This window comes from Salvelinus fontinalis, chromosome 15 (genome assembly GCF_029448725.1).
Source record: "Salvelinus fontinalis isolate EN_2023a chromosome 15, ASM2944872v1, whole genome shotgun sequence".
Lineage (NCBI taxonomy): Eukaryota > Metazoa > Chordata > Actinopteri > Salmoniformes > Salmonidae > Salvelinus > Salvelinus fontinalis.
This window is the reverse complement of record NC_074679.1, coordinates 42,007,279-42,029,892: the sequence shown is the minus strand read 5'-3', so window position 1 is coordinate 42,029,892 and position 22,614 is coordinate 42,007,279. Positions and strand designations below refer to the sequence as shown.

General features: G+C 42.1%; 1 protein-coding gene across 1 annotated transcript in view; it reads right to left on the bottom strand.

Annotated features, from left to right (window-relative positions):
• Window positions 1–3,504: 3,504 nt before the first annotated feature.
• LOC129812001 (prostaglandin E2 receptor EP2 subtype-like) overlaps window positions 3,505–22,614 on the bottom strand; it is a 29,625-nt gene continuing 10,515 nt past the window's right edge. The window contains exon 2 of the mRNA XM_055863870.1: window positions 3,505–9,086. Within this exon, the coding sequence (XP_055719845.1) occupies window positions 8,817–9,086 (270 nt within the window). The 3' untranslated portion in view covers window positions 3,505–8,816. The remainder of the gene's footprint in view (window positions 9,087–22,614) is intronic.

Below are 22,614 nucleotides of genomic sequence, written 5' to 3'. Positions count from 1 at the left end.
AGAGTTAGATTTAAAATCCGATTATAAGAAGAGAAAAAGTAGAAATAGACAAGGTTCATGACTTTGTGGCGGTGTTAACTAGTGACAACCTTATACTTGGGCACCTTGTCATGGAGCAAATTAAAATAGGGAGTGCAAACTAATGTTTTTGCACCTCCCCTTTTTTACCAGCAAATGATCATAATCAAGTTTCACTTATTGTGTGATATCAAATCAAATCAAATCTGATTGTATTTTAGAACCCTGCTCCCCCAGTCGCCTCAAGATGAATGGTTTGGACCACTAACGTTTAAGGCAAATTTGTTTTGCATGGCCCGGTGCCCCGGGGTTGCTCATTTTCGACCATCCCATTGATCCTAAAGAGAACTCTCCACCCAGCCGGTGCACCAGGCCATACAAAATGGACTGGCCCATTGCTCCAAACCGTTCAATAGATAAGCTTAATGTCCACCAGATGTGTCAAACTCTTTGTGTTCTGGTGGAAGTCATTGTACACGGAGCAGTCCACAAGTTCATAAAAGTTCCCCATGGTGGGGGTGGCACCATACACAGACCAAATGATAATGGCTATTGTGTAGTTAGAGATGAGAAGATACATCTAGAAATATGTCTCCAGTAAGAATGACACGGTGACAATTCGTCACTACTACACTTGGGTAGTGCGCCCTGTTGGCTAGTTTTCCCGAAACCAGCCAACAGAATGGCGTGCAAAATACATATGCACAGAACTGTTCTGTTCATGCCATTGTAACAGTATAACTTTACGGCGTCCCCTCGCCCCGAACCGGGCGCGAACCAGGGACCCTCTGCACACATCAACAACAGTCACCCACGAAGCGTCGTTACCCATCGCTCCACAAAAGCCACGGCCCTTGCAGAGCAAGGGGCAACACTACATCTAGGTTTCAGAGCAAGTGGCGTAACTGATTGAAACGCTACTAGCGCGTACCCGCTAACTAGCTAGCCATTTCACATCCGTTACACTCACCCCCCTTTCAACCTCCTCCTTTTCCGCAGCAACCAGTGATCCGGGTCAACAGCATCAATGTAACAGTATAACTTTAAACCGTCCCCTCGACCCGACACGGGCGCAAACCAGGGACCCTCTGCACACATCAACAACTGACACCCACGAAGCGTTGTTACCCATCGTTCCACAAAAGCCACGGCCCTTGCAGAGCAAGGGGCAACACTACATCTAGGTTTCAGAGCAAGTGACGTAACTGATTGAAATGCTACTAGCGCGTACCCGCTAACTAGCTAGCCATTTCACATTGGTTACACCATCATGCACGGCAAGCTAGTGATTTGAAATCAGTACTCAATATGGAAACAACCAGTTAAATGTATTCATGTTGATAGAGATGTGTGACAGAGGAATCGACACAAACTATATTAATTGTTCTAATGTGCCCTTGTGCGCCAGTCTGTTGGTAGCACAGCCAGCCAGTAGGTCAATAGGAGAATAACTTTAATATTTTTCTTATTATTAGCTTTGGTTGAACAGGGCAAAAATGATATTTTCTATGATGCAAACCGTTCTGCAGCCTTGCAAACGCACATGTGCATAAAGTACGGAAAATGCAGCCTAGACATTTCGCAAAACAACATACGGCAAAACGCACGTGGATCTGGTGGACATATGGCACTAGGCTATCCATATTACAGGAGCTTATATTCTTTCTATTTCTATGGCGGATTCGCAGCCTCAATTTAGATAGTGGATTGATATGAAGCTGCGCAGTTTACATAATGCATTGATATACAGTGCATTCGGAAAGTACTGACTTTTACACATTTTGTTACGTTACAGCCTCATTCTAAAAAAAAATATTTATTTTTTATCATCAATCTATACACAATACCCCATAAGGACAAAGTGAAAACAGGTTTTTTACCACATTTCTAAAAAAATAAAAAACAGAAATACCTTATTTATGTAAGAATTCAGACCCTTTGCATGATACTCGAAATTGAGCTCAGGTGCATCCTGTTTCCATTGATCATCCTTGAGATGTTTCTATAACTTGATTGGAGTCCACCTGTGGTAAATTCAATTGATTGGACATGATTTGGAAAGGCACACACCTGTTCACATAAGGTCCAGCAGCTGACTGCATGTCAGAGCAAAAACCAAGCCATGAGGTCGAAGGAGTTGTATTGAGGCACAGATCTGGGGAAGGGTACCAAAACATTTCTGCAGCATTGAAGGTCCCCAAGAACACAGTGGCCTCAATAATTCTTAAATTAAGAAGTTTGGAACTACCAAGACTCTTCCTAGAGCTGGCTGCCCGGACAAATTGAGCAACTGTGGGAGAAGTATCTTGGTCAGGGAGGTGACCAAGAACCCGATGGTCTCTCTGTCAGAGTTCCAGAGTTCCTTTGTGTAGATGGGAGAACCTTCCAGAAGGACAACCATCTCTGCAGCACTCCACCAATCAGGCCTTTATGGTAGAGTGGCTACTTCTCAGTAAAAGGCACATGACAGCTCGCTTGGAGTTTGCCAAAAGGCACCTAAAGGACTCTGAACATGAGAAAAAATATTCTGTGGTCTGATGAAACCAAGATTGAAGTTTTTGGCCTGAATGCCAAGCTTCACGTCTAGAGGAAGCCTGACACCATCCCTACGATGAAGTATGATGGTGGCAGCATCATGCTGTGGGTTTTTATCAACTGCAGGGACTGGGAGACTAGTCAGGATCGAGGGTAAGATGAATGGAGCAAAGTACAAAGAGTTCCTTGATGAAAGGCTGTAATCTCCGCCAAATGTGTACTGAGTAAAAGGTCTGAATACTTATGTAAATGTGATATTTCAGCTTTACATATTTTATAAAATTTGTTAACATTGAGGAACAAAAACTATTTAATCCATATTAGAATAAGGCTGTAACATAACAAAATGTGAAAAAAGTCAAGGGGTCTGAATACTTTCTGAATGCACTGTATAGCTTGCTTACTGAAATGATGAGAGAACAAAGAATATAGCTTAGAATAACTTTATGTATCTATGTACCATGTCTTCATTCATGAACAATATATCTATCTTTGTGTATGAACTGTATATTTGTAAAGTGTGTGTCACTTTTGAGTTGAGTTGTTTGGCCTTTGGGATTGGCCTCTTGTGCTCCTCTCCCATTAGCCCTCCCCTATCTCACTTGAGCTGCATGTGTGTGTATGTTTGTGTAACTCGCCACACTATCTCTGAACATGCCACATAGGCATAGCCAGGAAAGCAGCTGCTCTCTTGATAAACGCAATAAACACATCAACATTGCGAATTTCCTCCCTCCTCGCCTATTAAACCCATGGCTGCCAAGAGATAATTCTATTAACAAGGACATCGTAAATAAAGTGAGATTGAATTGGATTATCGATGAAGGACGGAACAGTGCTGACATTTTGGTCGTGACTCGTGATGAGGTCCTTGGGTTTAGGTGATAACCATCACACAGGAAATGGTAGAGCTGCTGATGAAAGCGGGAAAAAAGGAACATGGCACAGAAATAATCTTTAGTGGTACCAGCTTTATTACGACACGTTACCAAAACATTGTTCATTTTGACAAAAAATTTACAAGAGTCAGCAATTGAGACACAATAGGTAGCATATAGTACCTGCTGCAAGCGACAAGACAAAAACAGCACATACAATGACTATTTTCAAGCTGCCTTGCTTGAAATAATCATAGACCCCAATGGTACGTAGGTACAAGCGCCTGGAATGTGTCATGTTGGGTTTACGTCAAGCCAACCACGTGTACATTTGATATGTGTACTAGTCAGCTAAACCCAAATGGAACCAGACAGGTTAAGTGAGTGGAATGGAACAATCACGTCTGGGAGGATGTCAGCTCTTGGCGACGAGTGTCAGTTTGGCAGACAAGGCATTGCCGTTGGTGATAAACGCGTTTCTCTCCAATGGGTGTCTGGCGTTCTCTGTCTCTTGTCAGAGCCCATGACTTAATCACATTCCCTCAAATTAACCCGCTGTGTGTGTGTGTTTCTGTTTGTATGTTCAGGTGGAGGGACAAGGTGGAGGCCCTTTGAAATGTGTTGAAGAAGTCTAAGGTGAGGGGAGAACGAACAAGGTAGTGAGAGAAAAAAAGGAGGGAGAGGGACTAAGAGAGGGTGGGTGACTGAGATAAATAAAATAGAGTGTAGATAACTGGCTTGTGATGGAACTCCACATGGGCAATGTCAACAGCAATCATAAAACTTCAGTTATTTTTTGATGCCTTAAAAATCAACATTGAACTACATAATTTATCTAAACAGAAACACATTGGCATTTGTACTAATATCATAGGCAAGGCTGTGTCCCAAATGGCACCCTATTCTCTATATATTGCACTACTTTTGACCAGAGAGGAGGTATGTGCCTCTGTACTCCCATGCTTCTTTGCAGGAACTTGATTATATGAAACCAAACATCCTCCCACCACAAGGCAGGGGGCCTTAGGCCGTATTACCAGACCAGACTTTAGCTCCGGCATCTCCAACCTTAAAGCCTAGACAACTTCTTTGGGTGATGTTCATTAGGGCATGCAATGGAAAACGTTTTGCAACAAAAAACAAAATTGAGAAAAGTTCATGTTCATGTTGTCCCTCCCTGTTTCAGTTGGTTTTCTTATATTTGGTGCCTAATCAACACGACCCAGGACTGACACGAGACACGATATGTTTCAACAAAGTCATTTCCCTCTGACTAACCACCTTCATTAAATCAATCGCAAGAGTAAACCGAATGAATCACGTTTGTAATCAAAATCGCATGCCTGTTCCTGTGGAGCCATCTCCAATGTAATTAATGCTATATAATTATGTTTATTTCGTTAGTGTTTGTGACTAGGGATCAATTTAAAGGGTCTGCATGTTGTTAATTCAATATGCTCTCCCAAAGGCAATTTAAGTGTCTGATTTGCTTGTGTAAGTTATATTGGTGGAGCTAGTGAAATCCCTGTTTGTTTTCATTATGAGAGAGTAATAGCTTTTTTTAAAGGTCTGGTTGGGAGTCTAACTTAGTTAACATACACATCTGGATGTCATCCACGACGTGGGTCTATGACAGGAAGTGGCGCTCCAGAACAGGTTTGACGGATAAGGGCTAGATGGATGCGCCAGGTGCATATTAACAGAAGCGTTAACACACGCATATAGACACACGCACACAGGCATACACATACGCAGGCACATGTACATAATCACACATGCCTGACAAAGTTTAAAAGCTCAGTGCAATCAGCCATCTTCCACAGGGTCTGACTGTCTACATGTAAATGAGAATTTGTTCTCAGTCAACTTACCACGACATCCCAACTTACCTGCTAAAATAAGGGTTAAACAAATAAACATTAACAACAGGTATAGGTACAGTTGAAGTCGGAAGTTTACATAAACTTAGGTTGGAGTCATAAACACATTTTTCAACCACTCCACAAATTTCTTGTTAATTAAGAAACTATAGTTTTGGCAAGTCAGTTAGGACATCTACTTTGTGCATGACACAAGTAATTTTTACAACAATTGTTTACAGACAGATTATTTAACTTATAATTCATTGTATCACAATTCCAGTGGGTCAGAAGTTTACGTAGACTAAGTTGACTGTCATGGCTTTAGAAGCTTCTGATGGGCTAATTGACGTCATTTGGAGGTGCCTCTTTCCTTGACATCATGGGAAAATCAAAATAAATCAAATTGCTGACCTCCAAGTCGGGTTCATCTTTGGGAGCAATTTCCAAATGCCTGAAGGTACCACATTCATCTGTACAAACAATAATACGCAAGTATAAACACCATGGGACCACGCAGCCGTCATACCGCTCAGGAAGGAGAAGCGTTCTGTCTCCTAGAGATGAACGTACAGCAAAGGACTTTGTGAAGATGGTGGAGGAAACAGTTTCAAAAGTATCAATATCCACAGTAAAACGAGTCCTATATCGACATAACATGAAAGGCCGCTCAGCAAGGAAGAAGCCACTGCTCCAAAACCGACCATAAAAAAGCCAGACTGTACTTTTTGGAGAAATGTTCTCTGGTCTGATGGAACAAAAATAGAACTGTTTGGCCATAATGACCATCGTTATGTCTGGAGGAAAAAGGGGGAGGCTTGCAAGCCGAAGAACACCATACCAACCGTGAAGCACGGGGGTGGCAGCATCATGTTGTGGGGGTGCTTTTCTGCAGGAGGGACTGGTGCACTTCACAAAATAGATGGCATCATGAGGAATTAAAATTATGTGGATATATTGAAGCAACATCTCAAGACATCAGTCAGGAAGTTAAAGCTTGGTCGCAAATGGCTCTTCCAAATGGACAATGACCCCAAGCACACTTTCAAAGTTGTGTCAAAATGGATGAAGGACAACAAAGTAAAGGTATTGGAGTTGCCATCAAAAAGCCCTGACCTCAACCCTATCGAACATTTGTGGGCAGAACTGAAAAAGCGTGAACGAGCAAGGAGGCCTACAAACCTGACTCAGCTACACCATCTCTGTCAGGAGGAATGGGCCAAAATTCACCCAACTTATTGTGGGAACGTTTGTCCAAAGTTAAACAATTTAAAGACAATGCTACCAAATACTAATTGAGTGTATGTAAACTTCTGAACCACTTAGAATGTGATGAAAGAAATGAAAGCTGAAATAAATAATTCTCTACTATTATTCTGACATTTCACATTCTGAAAAACTGAGTTTATATGTATTTGGCTAAGGTCCGACTTCAACTGTAGAGGTAGGATTTCTTGCTGATATCATGTTTTTTCAGTGCCATCTCTTTGACATTAGCTAGGTTTCCATCCAATTGGCGACAGATTTTCATGCAAATATTCTAAAATCCATATGAAAACAACATGCGCATTTTCCCACCAGAGATGTGTTTCCAACAAATTGACTTGTTACGGATAAAACAATGTGTGTATTCCCCTGTACCAAATAAAAAGTTAAATGGGTTTCCATCGCATTTTCAACTCTACTGATGGTCTTGTCACAAAAAAGTTACGTTATATAGCGAATGTGTCCACTCTGGTCTTGGCACGTACACACTCGCTAATAGCTCGCACTCGCAGATACAGTGCGGGTATAGCCTAAATTATGACATTATTATGGACAAAATAGCAAGATTGTTTTTTATTTGTCTAACGGCAGCCAAGCATGAATCACCATGTCACCAGAATAAGACCCTCGATATGTATTGGAAATGGAAAAAGCGTTTCCACTGCCATTCCTTGCATAATAAATGTTACCGACACAAAAAAAATCCCACATTGTCTGGCGTATTGTCGTGTCGACATTTGAAATGTTTACCAACAAATATTATTTTTCCATCAGGCCTGTCGTGACATTGTTTATATGACATGTACTTTAGTCACATAAAAAGGTTTACTGACACACACACACGAACGACACATTTACAAATGCGCACTGAACATTCATGAGTACCTTGTCACCAGGTACACTAACACATCAATGAGATCTGAGAGCTGGGACACATAATAAATACTCAAGCTGTCCTTTCAACTGGCCTACCTGGTTAAATAAAGGTGAAATAAAACAAAACAGTAAGGTACCTCATAAGAGTACAGGCGAAACCTCCTTTCATAGCACAATTCTCATAACATAACCACATTCATTTGTTTGATAAAAAATGTAAACGTTACAAGACGAAATGTCACTCTCGAGCTATTACCCTTTGACCGTTTGAGGTGAGTACCCAGTGGGGTGAATGGGGAAAGGTCAACGGGTCATAGCTGCAGGGAGAGGGGATAGTGTATGTGTGTGTCAGACCTGGGCTAAAATACATGTATTTGATTATTTGTTATCTGTGTACCGTATTTTAGTATTTTTTACTCAAATACAGTACAAATACAGTACTAATATTTTAATGTGTTCCGAATCAACTACTTCTATTGGATAGCCTACTATAAATAGCCTACTATTTGAAAGTATTTCCAAATACCTATTTCCAAATACATTATTTCAAATACCAAACAGACCTGGTTGAAATGCATGGTAGTATTTAAATATTTATTTACGAAATACATGCAAATACTTTCCAAGGTTATTTCCAAATACATTACAATATTATACTACGTGGAAGAAAATACCAAATGCTTACATCCAAATGTCTTTGAAAGTATTTGAAATACCCTAAATAGTATTTGAACATAGGTCTGGAGTGTGTGAATCTTGCTTGGATTACATGGATGACTCTGACTTTTCTGATAACAATTCCCAGAACCACAAGGATTCCATTGGATAGCTGAAGGAACATCTCAATAGAAAGAATTCATGTAAACTTCTCTGGGAGTCCCAGGGTGTGGTAACAGGGCACGGTGGCAACAATGCATGCATCTGGAGCATGATCAACTCACATAGAATAAACAGTCCTTATCTGATTTAGTCCCTTCAGTGATGTGAATCCTGGTTTGCTGTCCTTGTAGTGGCCTCTGATTTGAGAGTCCAGGCTGTAAAAACAAATAATGGGCAGTACTTTTAAGAACGTGACCCTGTACTGCAACTCCATTCTCCTCAGAGTTGGAGTCTAACTGCCAGTCAAATGTCTGTTGCTGGCCTCCGGAGGCTTCCAATATGAGCCTGTTCCAAAACAAGCAAGCAGCTAGCCTACGTTTGCAGGAATGTGTAAGTTGCCGCTCCACTTGTCCAGAAGTTGCCCCTAAGTAGCTACACACACACACCCCACATCCCTGCAATGTAACCAAACCACTAGGCAGGCAGCACATTTGGGCAGTGGCACTATTCTGAGTGGCTTCTCCCTTCAGAGACAACATACAAGGCCCCAATTAGGTCCAGTACATCAAAGGGTGAACTCGGAGACAGCACTGGGATGGCACAGCTCCAGCTGGGCGTGCGTCTGCTTCCCCAGGGAGGACTTGAAGAAAGAATCCCTGGACCGCAGGAGGGGCGTCTTGCACAGGGCTCCCCAGAAGAAGCGCAGCACTGACGGGCTGAGGAAGATGAACACCCAGGGGTCCACGATGGAGTTGGTTGAGAGAAAGAGGAGGGCGATGAGGTCCATCTTGTGGCTCTCCTTCCTCTGCCCCGTGGAGTTGATATAAACACGGATCTAAGAGACAAAGAGAGGAAGAGAAGAGACTGAAGAACGAGTCCTGATCAAATGACTTACTGAGGAGTCCCACCGCTGCCACCAACATCCTAAACAAAGGTCATGTGGTTTGGTAAGAAGAATGCCCCTCTCCCCACCTGTGTGATTACTACCTTTTGAGGGTTTAGAGGTTCAGGTAGTCACCTCATATAAGCACTTGGGAGTATGGCTAGACAGTACACTGTCCTTCTCTCAGCACATATCAAAGTTGCAGGCTAAGGTTAAATCTAGACCTGGATTCGTAATCTCTCCTCTTTCAACCCAGCTGCCAAACTAACCCTGATTCAGATGACCATCCTACCCATGCTAGATTACGGAGACATCATTTATAGATCGGCAGGTAAGGGTGCTCTCGTGCGGCTAGATGTTCTTTACCATTCAGCCATCAGATTTGCCCCCAAAGCTCCTTATAGGACACATCACTGCACTCTATACTTCTCTGTAACTGGTATTCTCTGTATACCCGTCGCAAGACCCACTGGTTGATGCTCATTTATAAAACCCTCTTAGGCCTCACTACCCCCTATCTGAGATACCTACTGCAGCCCTCATCCTCCACATACAACACCCGTTCTGCCAGTCACATTCTGGTAAAGGTCCCCAAAGCACACACATCCCTGGGTTGCTCCTCTTTTCAGTTCGCTGCAGCTAGGGACTGGAACGAGCTGCAACAAACACTCAAACTGGACAGTTTTATCTCCATCTCTTCATTCAAAGACTCAATCATGGACACTCTTACTGACAGTTGTGTCTGCTTCGCGTGATGTATTGTCTCTACCTTCTTGACCTTTGTGCTGTTGTCTGTGCCCAATAATGTTTGTACCATGTTTTGTTGCTACCATGTTGTTGTCATGTGGTGTTGCGACCAAGCTGTGTTGTCATGTGTTGCTGCCCTGCTTTTGTTGTCTTTGGTCTCTCTTTATGTAGTGTTGCGGTGTCTCTCTTGTTGTGATGTGTGTTTTGTCCTAGATTTTTAAACCCAGCCCCCGTCCCCGCAGGAGGCCTTTTGCCTTTTGGTAGACCGTCATTGTAAATGAGAATTTGTTCTTATTTTAATTTTGAAAAACGGTCTAAGTGCCTGAAGCTGGTGCCTGAAGCTGGTGTAGTGGGTACAACACATACTGCAGCACATATTCCCCAACCCAGCGTGGGTACTAATCACAGTCCCACCACTATTCCGCATCTCCCCATCTGTTTCCCCACTCATTTAATCCTCTCTGTCTGAATACAATTTAAATACACAAAACATTATCTTTAAAACAAAGTGTGTGATCCCACCGATGCCACCGGCCGTCTCAACATGCTGTCACCACCAATCACTAGCAAGGCTTAACATCTGATTCTCCAAGCTCTCGCAAACATCTTTGTTCTTCCATTCTCCCAACAGTCAAAGAGACCAGAATGTAATCCTTGCCTGCTCCTAACCAGCCAAACCACATTCCTTGAATCCTTTTTGAAACCCTTGTTTTGGAGATTAGCGTCAATGTCAGATTATTGAAAACGGATCGTCTTTGGTGGAAACAAAAGCTTCAGAAGCTAATAATTCATTCAATCTGGAGTTATGCGAAAAAATAACAAGTTTGTAATAAATAAATATTGAAACATATTTGATGTAGTGGGTCGGGTCACTTGACCCGAAATACAGAAAGTATTCACACCCCTTGACTTTTTCCACATTTTGTTGTCTTACAGCTTGAATTTAAAATTGATTAAATTGTGTCACTGGTCTACACACAATAACCCATCATGTCAAAGTGGAATTATGTTTTTACAAATTAATAAAAAAATGAAAGCTGAAATGTCTCGAGTCAATAAGTATTCAACCCCTTTGTTATGGCAAGCCTAAATTATTTCAGGCGTCAAAATTTGCTTAACAAGTCACTTAATAAGTTGCATGGACTCACTCTGTGCAATAATAGGGTTTAACATAATTTTTGAATTACCTCATCTCTATACCCCACATATACAATATCTGTAAAGATCCCTCAGTTGAGCAGTAAATTTCAAACACAGATTCAACCAAAAAGACAAGGAGGATTTCCAATGTCTTGCAAAGTGCACCTGTAAAATGTAAAATGTAAAAAGAAGACACTGAAAAACCCTTTGATCCACATGGAAAACTAAAGGCATAGAAACCGCAAATGACTTGGTAACAGGAAATACATTCATTTACATGAAAGAAATTAAAAAGTAATTTTGGACTGATCAATGTAGATAGTTTCAAATACATGCAATGTAAAAGTTACATCACAAAACTTATACACTGCTCAAAAAAATAAAGGGAACACTTAAACAACACAATGTAAGTCCAAGTCAATCACACTTCTGTGAAATCAAACTGTCCACTTAGGAAGCAACACTGATTGACAATACATTTCACATGCTGTTGTGCAAATGGAATAGACAAAAGGTGGAAATTATAGGCAATTAGCAAGACACCCCCAAAAAAGGAGTGATTCTGCAGGTGGTGACCACAGAACACTTCTCAGTTCCTATGCTTCCTGGCTGATGTTTTGGTCACTTTTGAATGCTGGCGGTGCTCTCACTCTAGTGGTAGCATGAGATGGAGTCTACAACCCACACAAGTGGCTCAGGTAGTGCAGTTCAACCAGGATGGCACATCAATGCGAGCTGTGGCAAGAAGGTTTGCCGTGTCTGTCAGCGTAGTGTCCAGAGCATGGAGGCGCTACCAGGAGACAGGCCAGTACATCAGGAGACGTGGAGGAGGCCGTAGGAGGGCAACAACCCAGCAGCAGGACCGCTACCTCCGCCTTTGTGCAAGGAGGTGCACTGCCAGCGCCCTGCAAAATGACCTATTCCATTTGCACAACAGCATGTGAAATGTATTGTCAATCAGTGTTGCTTCCTAAGTGGACACTTTGATTTCACAGAAGGGTGATTGACTTGGAGTTACACTGTGTTGTTTAAGTGTTCCCTTTATTTTTTTGAGCAGTGTATTTGAAATATTTTGGACATTACAGCAACCTAGAGCGAATCTTATTTGAATCAGAAAATGATGTTATTATGATAGGGAAGATAAATACAATCTTGCAGAGAGCATATTCAACTGACAATCTCAGAAAAGAAAAGAACTATTGGAACCAAGACTTTAAAATAACTCATGTTGGCACAAGATGGAGGGAAAGTTTGAGCATAACTAACAAAATTACAGTTAACTAAAATGTACGCTTAATCCAGTATAACTAAATGTATAGAATTTTTTTATACAAGAGACAAAATGCACAAATTTTACAGCACAATGGGAAAACATTTATTAATTAAAATACTGAAAGTGCCGGGGCTACGGAGAGAAACAAAATGGTGCAGTTACAGACCATGTAGCAGAAAGTGATGGGGGTGTGTGCTAGTGGGTCTGGGCAGGTGGGATGTAGTTGATGTTTGTATGATGTGTGTGTGTGTGTGTGTGTTTGTGTTTTGTATTGCTTATAAAAGATCTAATAAAAAAGTACAACAAAAATGAATTAATAACCCTTTGAGTGTGGTGAAGTTATTATTTACACTTTGGATGGTATATCAATACACCCAGTCACTACAAAGATACAGGTGTCCTTCCTAACTCAGTTGCCAAAGAGGAAAGAAACCGCTCGGGGATTTCACCACAAGGCCAATAGCAAAAATAAGGGAATTAGAGCTAAACAGGCAAAATCCTAGAGGAAAACCTGGTTCAGTCTGCTTTCCAACAGACACTGTAAGACAAATTCACCTTTCAGCAAGACAATAACCTAAAACACAAGGCCAAATATACACTGGAGTTGCTTCCTAAGACAACATTGAATGTTTCTGAGTGGCCTAGTTACAGTTTTGACTTACAAACCTCTTAAGGACCTTTTTTTCAATTTTCGCCTAAAATGTCACACCCAAATGGAAACACTTTGAAGTTTGCTGAAATGTGAAATTAATGTAGGAGAATATAACACATTAGATCTGGTAAAAGATAATACAAACCAAAAAATGTGTTTTCAATTAAGTTTAAGTTTACACACTCCCAGGAATGTCATACATGATGGATCATTAGCTTAAACACTGGCCATCTAGATGTGTGAAAGTTAGACGGGGTGGCTGTGGAGCCAGAGAGCAGGGGTTCAAACTGTAGAACCCAGTTCTTATGTATGATTTTATCAAACAAAACTATGCTACATTTTATCTCTGGGACCCTCGGGATGACAAATCAGAGCAAAATTACTGATGCACATTATTTACCTTCAGAGGGGAATGTATCAAACCAGTTGCCGTGAGAAAGGTTTTTTGCTGTTGTGCACTCTCCTCAAACAATAGCATGGTATTTCTTCACTGTAATAGCTACTGTAAATTGGACAGTGCAGTTAGATTAACAATAATTTAAGCTTTATGGGCATATAAGACATGTCTATGTCCTGGAAAGTTTGCTGTTACTTACAACGTCATACTAATCACATTAGTGCACATTAGCTCAACCGTCCCGGTATAGCGACACCGATCCCGGAGAGATTAAATCGGCTTGAAAATCTATAGCAAGAAAATGGCTATCTACAGTAGCGATAATCAACAACCAACTTCTCAGAGCTTAAAGAATTTTTAAATAATAATTTTGAATTCAGGCTGTAACAACAAATTGTAGAATAAGTCAAAGAGTATGAATAGTTTCCGAAGGCACTGTAGCTATTCCACATGCTAAATGGCAAAGAGCCGAAAAGGTATTTACGGGAATGAAACAAGATTTGGTCAGGTACACATTTCCACCGGACTGTCTGTCGCTAGATACCTTATAACAGTTGCTATTTTCTAAATTAAAGTCAAATAAAGTATATTATTTTTTGGAGAAAATTACATCAATTTCCCTCTTAAGTAATTCCACAATAATGATCGGAAAATGTAACCAACCATCTCACAGGTTTTTATTACTCTTGGCATTAGTGAAACAGTGGAGATGCACATTCCTCGACCGAGCACACACACACAAAAACTGTATGCTGCTAAACTCTGTGTACTGTTGGGGTTTCCCAGTGTGACTCAAGAGTGCTGTGTCCAGTAAAAGTGAAAGTATTCTAGACTCTTTCGGGGCAATTTCCTGAAACATCTATCATTACGACAATATCCTGTGGGTGGAACTAGCAGTGTGAACAACCCTGAGTAGAGTGGAAAAACACCACAGCCATGCCTGTACGAGACCTTAGATTACACAAATTACAATGGGGCAACATAATGAGCTGAACTCTACTGTGTGAATTGTTGACACAGAGTTATTTAGTGTTTTAAATGCATTCTAATATCAGTCTGCATTATGCAAACGCAGTAACACCTTTATAAGTACCTCCAGATGAACATTTTGTGTTGAACTTGTTGATTCTCCAAGACTCTTTCTCAATAGCCTTCCATGGTGTCCTTTCTCCATGCCCTCTCGGAACACATTGGGGAAGAACACCCATGGCTCCTCCCTCCTGACCTCCTTCAATGCATTTTGAGTAGGAAGCGATGAGTTAGGACTTGAGAAATCGAGCAAAGATCATTGAGAAATGGCTAACATGTACATTCGTTATCTCCCTCCCTCAACCGAGTTGCCATTTTGTTTGCCAATAATCAGGCTGTTAGGGAACACCACCTTAATCCCAGGGTTTAATACTAAATAACAAATATTTCAGAGAACTCCTTTATATTCTCTACTAATTATGTTTGTCAGAACCCTATGTGCCCTCGATCTGGAACAAACTGTCTGGATTGTGTAATTATTGATTAGGTAGAGAACACTTTGGGCAGATATTGAGGAGACATGCAGAAACCTGTATTCGCAGTCAGTGTCTTATTGCACCAGTGAAATGCTGTTTAATTATTAATCGTTTCATCGGTGCCTGAGGGCACAGTAACGAGGGAAAGTCGAGCAAGCAGTGCTCTCACAGGCAGGATCCGGTTTCATCGACAGCAGGCAGACGTAGAGTATAGGCGCCAACCCCACAGGGGGGGTCTGACTGTTTGCATTACCATAGAGTGCCCTATATTGCCTATAAGACTACCTCTGAGTGATAAGATAGACATTAACCAAAAAGTGGGAGATAAGTTTTAAAAAAGCCTAAGATTCTCATTTATCCCCATTTACCACCTTCAACGTATTGGTTGTTATCAATAAGTGTCACAATAGGGTGTCCGAACTAAATGGTATGTTTGAAATGAAAAAAAATGATGACGTTATTGACGACAACCTATACAAGTTGCGTGGTTAACAAGCATACTTTTTTTGTGGGATCCTATGTTTTGCCTGATAAGCCAGGCCGATGTTCCGCTTGATTTATGTACGGTGGGTTGGAGCGTCATTGGGCATCCATGTGTTTGTGTCCTGGGCTTTTTTTTGCTTTGTACACACCCATAGGGGCAGGCACCTTGTAAATTTAGCAGTAGAGCATTTCTTGGTAACAAGACTATTTAATATATCGATGCATCTCTTCCATCATATGAAGCTGGGGTTGGTTTGAGATGGAAACTTGGTCCCACTGTTAGTTCACCGGCCTCTATGTGACCCTGATGAAGCTCTAATTGAAGATGAGAATGCTAGATCTTCATTGGTGTTGTGCATTCATAGATATAATGCATTATGATATGGTAATAATGCATTCACTTGTAATAATGTATTGACCCCATCGGCCATGTTTGAATACCCTCACTTCTATTCTAAATAGTACCCAAAATAAAACGTTTTATATTATAAGAAATTTTGCACGGTTTAAATGCTAGGATATCATACTATTTTAGGGTTTTAATCTAGTAGAATTGTCTGCATAGTATGTGGGATGATTAGTATGTTGTTTTAGTAAGCAAAGTAAGACAGATTTAGGAAGCACCAATCATTAAAAGGTCGAAAGTCAACTTTTTTTACAAAAGTGTTTAGGTTTTGTGAGGGAGTGGTGGGTGTCATTTGGTTTCCTGCCTACATGACGCATAATGTGACCTACTAGAGGATACCATTCCGCCCACCTCATTGCTGTCTACTTTAATTTCTCTCCTATTAAAGTGTATTTCAATACACTAATACACTTCATGTAAGTGTTGAACTTCATACACTTGTGTAATGTGTTTATATCATAGCACAACTGGGTCCCTATAGGAATAGCGTAAGTTGGTGAAGAAAACTGGGAAACAGACATGAAGAGCACATGTTCAACTTAATAATAAAAAACATGTTTTCCCCATCTCAAGGAGGTTAAATTAAAAAAATACAATAGTAAGTCGAAAATCAAATCAAATTTAGTCACATGTGCTGAATACAACAGGTGTAAGACCTTACATTGAAATGCTTACTTACAAGCTCTTAACCAACAAATACACTTTAATAGGAGAGAAATTAACTTAGGGATAGGCCCCTTTTTTCTCCATTTCCTGTCTGAATAACGTGCCCAAAGTAAACTGCCTGTAGCTCAGGCCCTAAAGCCAGGATATGCATATAATTGGTACCATTGAAAAGAAAACACTTTTTGTAGTGTTTGTGGAAATGTTAAAATAATGTAGGAGAATATAACACAATAGATATGGTAGGAGAAAATCCAAAGAAAAACCAACCAGAATTAAGAGAGACCATCCTTTTAGAAATGCAAGAGAACAGTCATATTCTAAATTAGTTACTCCCTGGATGCAATTCCTATGGCTTCCACAGGGTGTCAACAGTCTATGTTCAAGGTTTTAGGCTTGTAACTTTAAAAACGAATAAGAAATAACATTTTTAGTAGACACAATCTTGGAAATTCGTGTTTGAGCACGCCATGAAGAAATTACGCACCTGCTAAAATCGGCTTCCTATTGAACATACTTCTTTCCGAAATAAATTTTATATTTTGATTACATTTTAGGATATCTGAGGAGTAAATAGAAACGTATTTTGACTGGTTGAAACAAAGTTTAGGGGTAGATTTTTAGATTCCTTTAACGACAAGTTGAACAAGTGGATTACTCAAATCAATGGCGCCAACTAAACAGACTTTTTGGGATATAAAGAAGGATTTTATCTAACAAAACGACACTACATGTTATAGCTGGGACCCTTTGGATGACAAATCAGAGGAAGATTTTCAAAAAGTAAGTGAATATTTAATCGTTATATATAAATGTATGAAACCTGTGCCGGTGGAAAAATATTTTGTTAAGTAATTTAAAAAAAATTTAAGTAACAAATAATTAAACAGCCGCAGTAAAATAACAATAGCGAGGCTATATACAGGGGGTACCGGTACAGAGTCAATGTGCGGAGGCACCGGTTAGTCGAGGTAATTGAGGTAATATGTACTACATGTAGGTAGAGTTAAAGTGGCTATGCATAGATAATAAACCGAGTAGTAGCAGCGTAAAAGAGGGGTCTGGGTAAACCTTAGATTAGCTGTTCAGGAGTCTTATGGCTTGCGAGTAGAAGCTATTAAGAAGCCTTTTGGACCTAGACTTGGCGCTCCGGTACCTCTTGCTGTGTGGTAGCAGAGAGAACAGTTCATGACTAGGGTGGTCGGAGTCTTTGACAATTTTTAGGGCCTTCCTCTGACACCGCCTTGTATAGAGTTCCTGGATGAAAGGAAGCTTGGTCCCTGTGATGAAATGGGCCATATGCAGTACCCTCTGTAGTGCCTTGCGGTCGGAGGATGAGCTGATGCCATACCAGGCAGTGATGCAACCAGTCAGGATGCTCTCGATGGTGTAGGTGTAGAACCATTTGAGGATCTGAGGACCCATGTCAAATATTTTTTGTCTCTTGAGGGGGGAATAGGCTTTGCAGTGCACTCTTCACGACTGTCTTAGTGTATTTGGACCATGTTAGTTTGTTGGTGATGTGGACACCAAGGAACTTGAAGCTCTCAACCTGCACCACTACAGCCCCGTCGATGAGAATGGGGTTGTGCTCGGTCCTCCTTTTTCTGTAGTCACAATCATCTCCTTTGTCTTGATCACGTTGAGGGAGAGGTTGTTGTCCTTGCACCACACAGCCACATCTCTGACCTCCTCCCTATAGGCTGTCTCATCGTTGTGGTGATCAGGCCAACCACTGTTGTGTCAACGGCAAACTTGATGATGGTGTTGGAGTCGTGCCTGGCTATGCAGTCATGAGTGAACAGGGAGTACAGGAGAAGACTGAGCATGCATCCCTGAGGGTCCCCCGTGTTGAGGATCAGCGTGGTGGATGTGTTGTTACCTACCTTTACCACCTTGGGGCGGCCCATCAGGAAGTCCAGGATCCAGTTGCAAAGGGAGGTGTTTAGTCCCAGGGTCCTTAGCTTAGTGATGAGCTTTGAGGGCACTGTGGTGTTGAACCCTGAGCTGTAGTCAATGAATAGCATTCTCACATAGGTGTTCCTTTTGTCCAGGTGGGAAAGGGCAGTGTGGAGTGCAATAGAGACTGCATCATCTGTGGATCTGTTGGAGCGGTATGCAAATTGGAGTGGGTCTAGGCATTCTGGGATAATGGTCCCATGACCAGCCTTTCAAAGCACTTCATGGCTACAGACATGAGTGCTATGAGTCGGAAGTCATTTAGGCAGGTTACCTTAGTGTTCTTGGGCACACGGACTATGGTGGTCTGCTTGAAACATGTTGGTAATACAGTCTCAAATAGGGACAGGTTGAAAATGTCAGTGAAGACACTTGCCAGTTGGTCAGCACATGCTCAGAGTACACGTCCTGGTAATCTGTCTGGCCTTGTGAATATTGACCTGTATAAAGGTCTTACTCACATTGGCTATGGATGACATTAATGCTGAAACTAAGGAATAGATAGATGAAGGAGGCAATCAATAAAGTGATGGAGTCCAGGTGAGTCCAATGAAGTGCGTCCAATTAATGCGCGTAACGATGGTGGCAGGTGTGCGTAATGATGGGCAGCCTGGCGCCCTCAAGCACCAGAGAGGGAGAGCGGGAGCAGGCGTGACAGTACCCTCCCCCCTCTAGGGGCGCCACCCGGCGTCCAACCTCGGCGAGCCTGACAGAGGCCAGCAGAGGCGTGGGAGCCTGACAAGCTGGCTGAGGCATGACGTGGGATGGGAGCCTGCCGAGCCAACCGAAGCAAGAAAAGCTCTCGAACCAGCTAAGGCATGGAAGCCTGACAAGCCAGCTGAGGCATCCCCGGTTCCTTTGGCAGCGGCACCCGAATCCAACCAAAACAAAAAACTCCCTGATTCCAATATTGGTGTCAGCATTCTATGAGGACAGATGCTGGGAGACGCTCACGAAACGTCAACTCAGCTGTCACACAGACAAACAGCTAACTAGCCACCGAAATGAAGGCTGGAGTAATTTGTGTTTTCTGTTGTGTTTAGGTTATGGTTTGTCATGTTTGCTAGGTGCAGATATTCAAATGCTATATATTGCCTCGTTTTCATATTATTTGACAGCTTAGCTTTCGTGTTAGGGTAGATGCCCGTGAAGTGGAGCTCATATGATGAGTTGGATATATGTTTACATAGCTAGCTAACAAGTTGCTTGTTTTGTCCTGTTTCTACCAATGCAATTCATTTGAAAACGGTCCCAGCTTCGTAATTAATCAGCTAAAATTGGCCATCTTTATAGTTAATCTGTTAGGCAAGAAAGCAAGTGTTGATTGTGGGGGGAGGGGGGGGGGGGGGGGATTGGAAGGTGTGTAACTGTAGCACAAAATTTATTATGGAAACCCCTTACTAGGAAGAGTGTCTATGGTTGATTTAAAGACAGGAAGGAAGACAGACAGCGTGAGAGAGAGAGAGATTATGTTTCTGACCACAATTGTACCGTATTTGTTGATCCTCTCCTCTCCCTCTGTTACTCAGTTACTCTGTTCCTCTAAGTCAGTGAAAGCAAATGAAGGGATATGGAGAGTAAGGGCTCAGGGGAAAAAGGCAGGGAGGATGAGGAGTTAGAGATGATTGGAGGGATAGAGATGTGGAGTGAGGAGGGGTGCGAGAGGAGAGGAGAGTGTAGGGAGAGGAACATGGAGAGGAAGAGGGAGGGCACACCCAAGAGGGGAGCCTATGTTTCCATGGACTGTGTCTGCCCCAAGTCCCACCATTGACCCTTGTACCACCATTCACCCGTGTACCACCATTCACCCTTGTACCATACTGCCTAGGCCTGAAGTGACAGTGGCAGGGGTTTTGAAGTTATTTTAAAAAATGGTAGGAACTTACACTGTATGACTAAAAGTATGTGGACACCTGCTCGTCGAACATTTCATTCTAAAATCATGGGCGTTTAAAAAAAAATATATATTTATTTCACCTTTATTTAACCAGGTAGGCCAGTTGAGAAAAAGTTCTGATTTACAACTGCGACCTGGCCAAGATAAAGCAAAGCGACACAAACAACAACACGGAGTTACACATGGAATAAACAAACGTACAGTCAATAACACAATAGAAAACAATCTATATACAGTGTGTGCAAATGAGGTAAGGCAATAAATAGGCCGTAGGGGCGAAGTAATTACAATTTAGCAATTAAACACTGGAGTGATAGATGTGCAGAAGATGAATGAATATGGAGTTGGTCCCCCCTTTGCTGCTATAACATCCTCCCCTCTTCTGGGGAGGCTTTCCACTAGATGTTGGTACATTGCTGCTATAACATCCTCCCCTCTTCTGGGAAGGCTTTCCACTAAAAGTTGGAACATTGATCCGGGGACTTGTTTCCATTCAGCCACAAGAGCATTAGTGAGGTCGGGCACTGATGTTGGGTGATTAGGGCTGCCAAACCCAGATTGGTCCGTTGGACTACCAGATGGTGAAGCGTGATTCATCACTCCAGAGAACGCGTTTCTACTGCTCCAGAGTCCAATGGCGGCAAGCTTTACACCACTCCAGCCGACACTTGCATTGTGCATGGTGAATCTTAGGCTTGTGTGCGGCTGCTCGGCCATGGAAACCCATTTCATGAAGCTACCGACGAACAGTTCTTGTGCTGACGTTGCTTCCAGAGGCAGTTTGGAACTCGGTAGTGAGTGTTGCAACCAAGGAAAGACGATTTGTATGTGCTACACGCTTCAGCAGTTGACGATCTCATTCTGTGAGCTTGTGTGGCCTATCAGTTCGTGGCTGAGCCATTGTTGCTCCTAGATGTTTCAAATTCACAATAACAGCACTTACAGTTGACCGGGGCAGCTCTAGTAGAGCAGAAATTTGACAAACTGACTTGTTGGAAAGGAGGCATCCTATGACGGTGCCATGTTGACAGTCACTGAGCTCTTCAGTATGGCCAATCTACTGCTAACGTTTGATTGTATACACCCGTCAGTAACAGAATCCACTCATTTGAAGGGCTGTCCACATACTTTTGTATATCTAGTATGTATCTGTTCCAGAGCTTGTAATGGATTACAACAAGAAAATGGGCTGGGTTGTCCATCTCAACCAACTGAGGATCTATTACAATGTTGGATGCACAGGCAGAAAATGGTGGAAGTATGTGTTTTGGGAGGATGCTCAATATTGCCATCATAACATCGTGCTTCTACACCTGCATTGCTTGCTGTTTGGGGTTTTAGGCTGGGTTTCTGTACAGCACTTCGAGATATTAGCTGATGTACGAAGGGCTATATAAAATAAACTTTATTTGATGATAACATATTGCATGTAGCAAACAGTTACAGTTGAAGTCGGAAGTTTACATACACCTCAGCCAAATACATTTAAACTCAGTTTTTCACAATTCCTGACATTTAATCCTAGTAAAAATTCCCTGTGTTAGGTCAGTTAGGATCACCACTTTATTTTAAGAATGTGAAATGTCAGAATAATAGTAGAGAGAATTATTTATTTCAGCCTTGATTTCTTTCATCACATTCTCAGCGGGTCAGAAGTTTACATACACTAAATTAGTATTTGGTAGCATTGCCTTTAAATTGTTTAACTTGGGTGAAACGTTTCAGGTAGCCTTCCACAAGCTTCCTACAATAAGTTAGGTGAATTTTGGCCCATTCCTCCTGACAGAGCTGGTGTAACTGAGTTAGGTTTGTAGGCCTCCTTGGTCGCGCACGCTTTTTCAGTTCTGCCCACAAATTTTCTATAGGATTGAGGTCAGGGCTTTGTGATGGACACTCCAATACCTTGACTTTGTTGTCCTTAAGCCATTTTGCCACAACTTTGGAAGCATGCTTGGGGTCATTGTCCATTTGGAAGACCCATTTGCGACCAAGCTTTAACTTGGCTCTGTCGCAGCCGGCCGCGACCGGGAGGTCCGTGGGGCGACGCACAATTGGCCTAGCGTTGTCCGGGTTAGGGAGGGTTTGGCCGGTAGAGATATCCTTGTCTCATCGCACACCTGTGGCGGGCCGGGCGCAGTGCGCGCTAACCAAGGTCGCCAGGTGCATGGTGTTTCCTCCGACACGTTGGTGCGGCTGCCTTCCCGGGTTGGATGGCTTGGATGGCTGTGTTAAGAAGCAGTGCGGCTTGGTTGGGTTGTGTTTCGGAGGACGCATGGCTTTCGACCTTTGTCTCTCCCGAGCCCGTACGGGAGTTGTAGCGATGAGACAAGATAGTAACTACTAACAATTGGATACCAC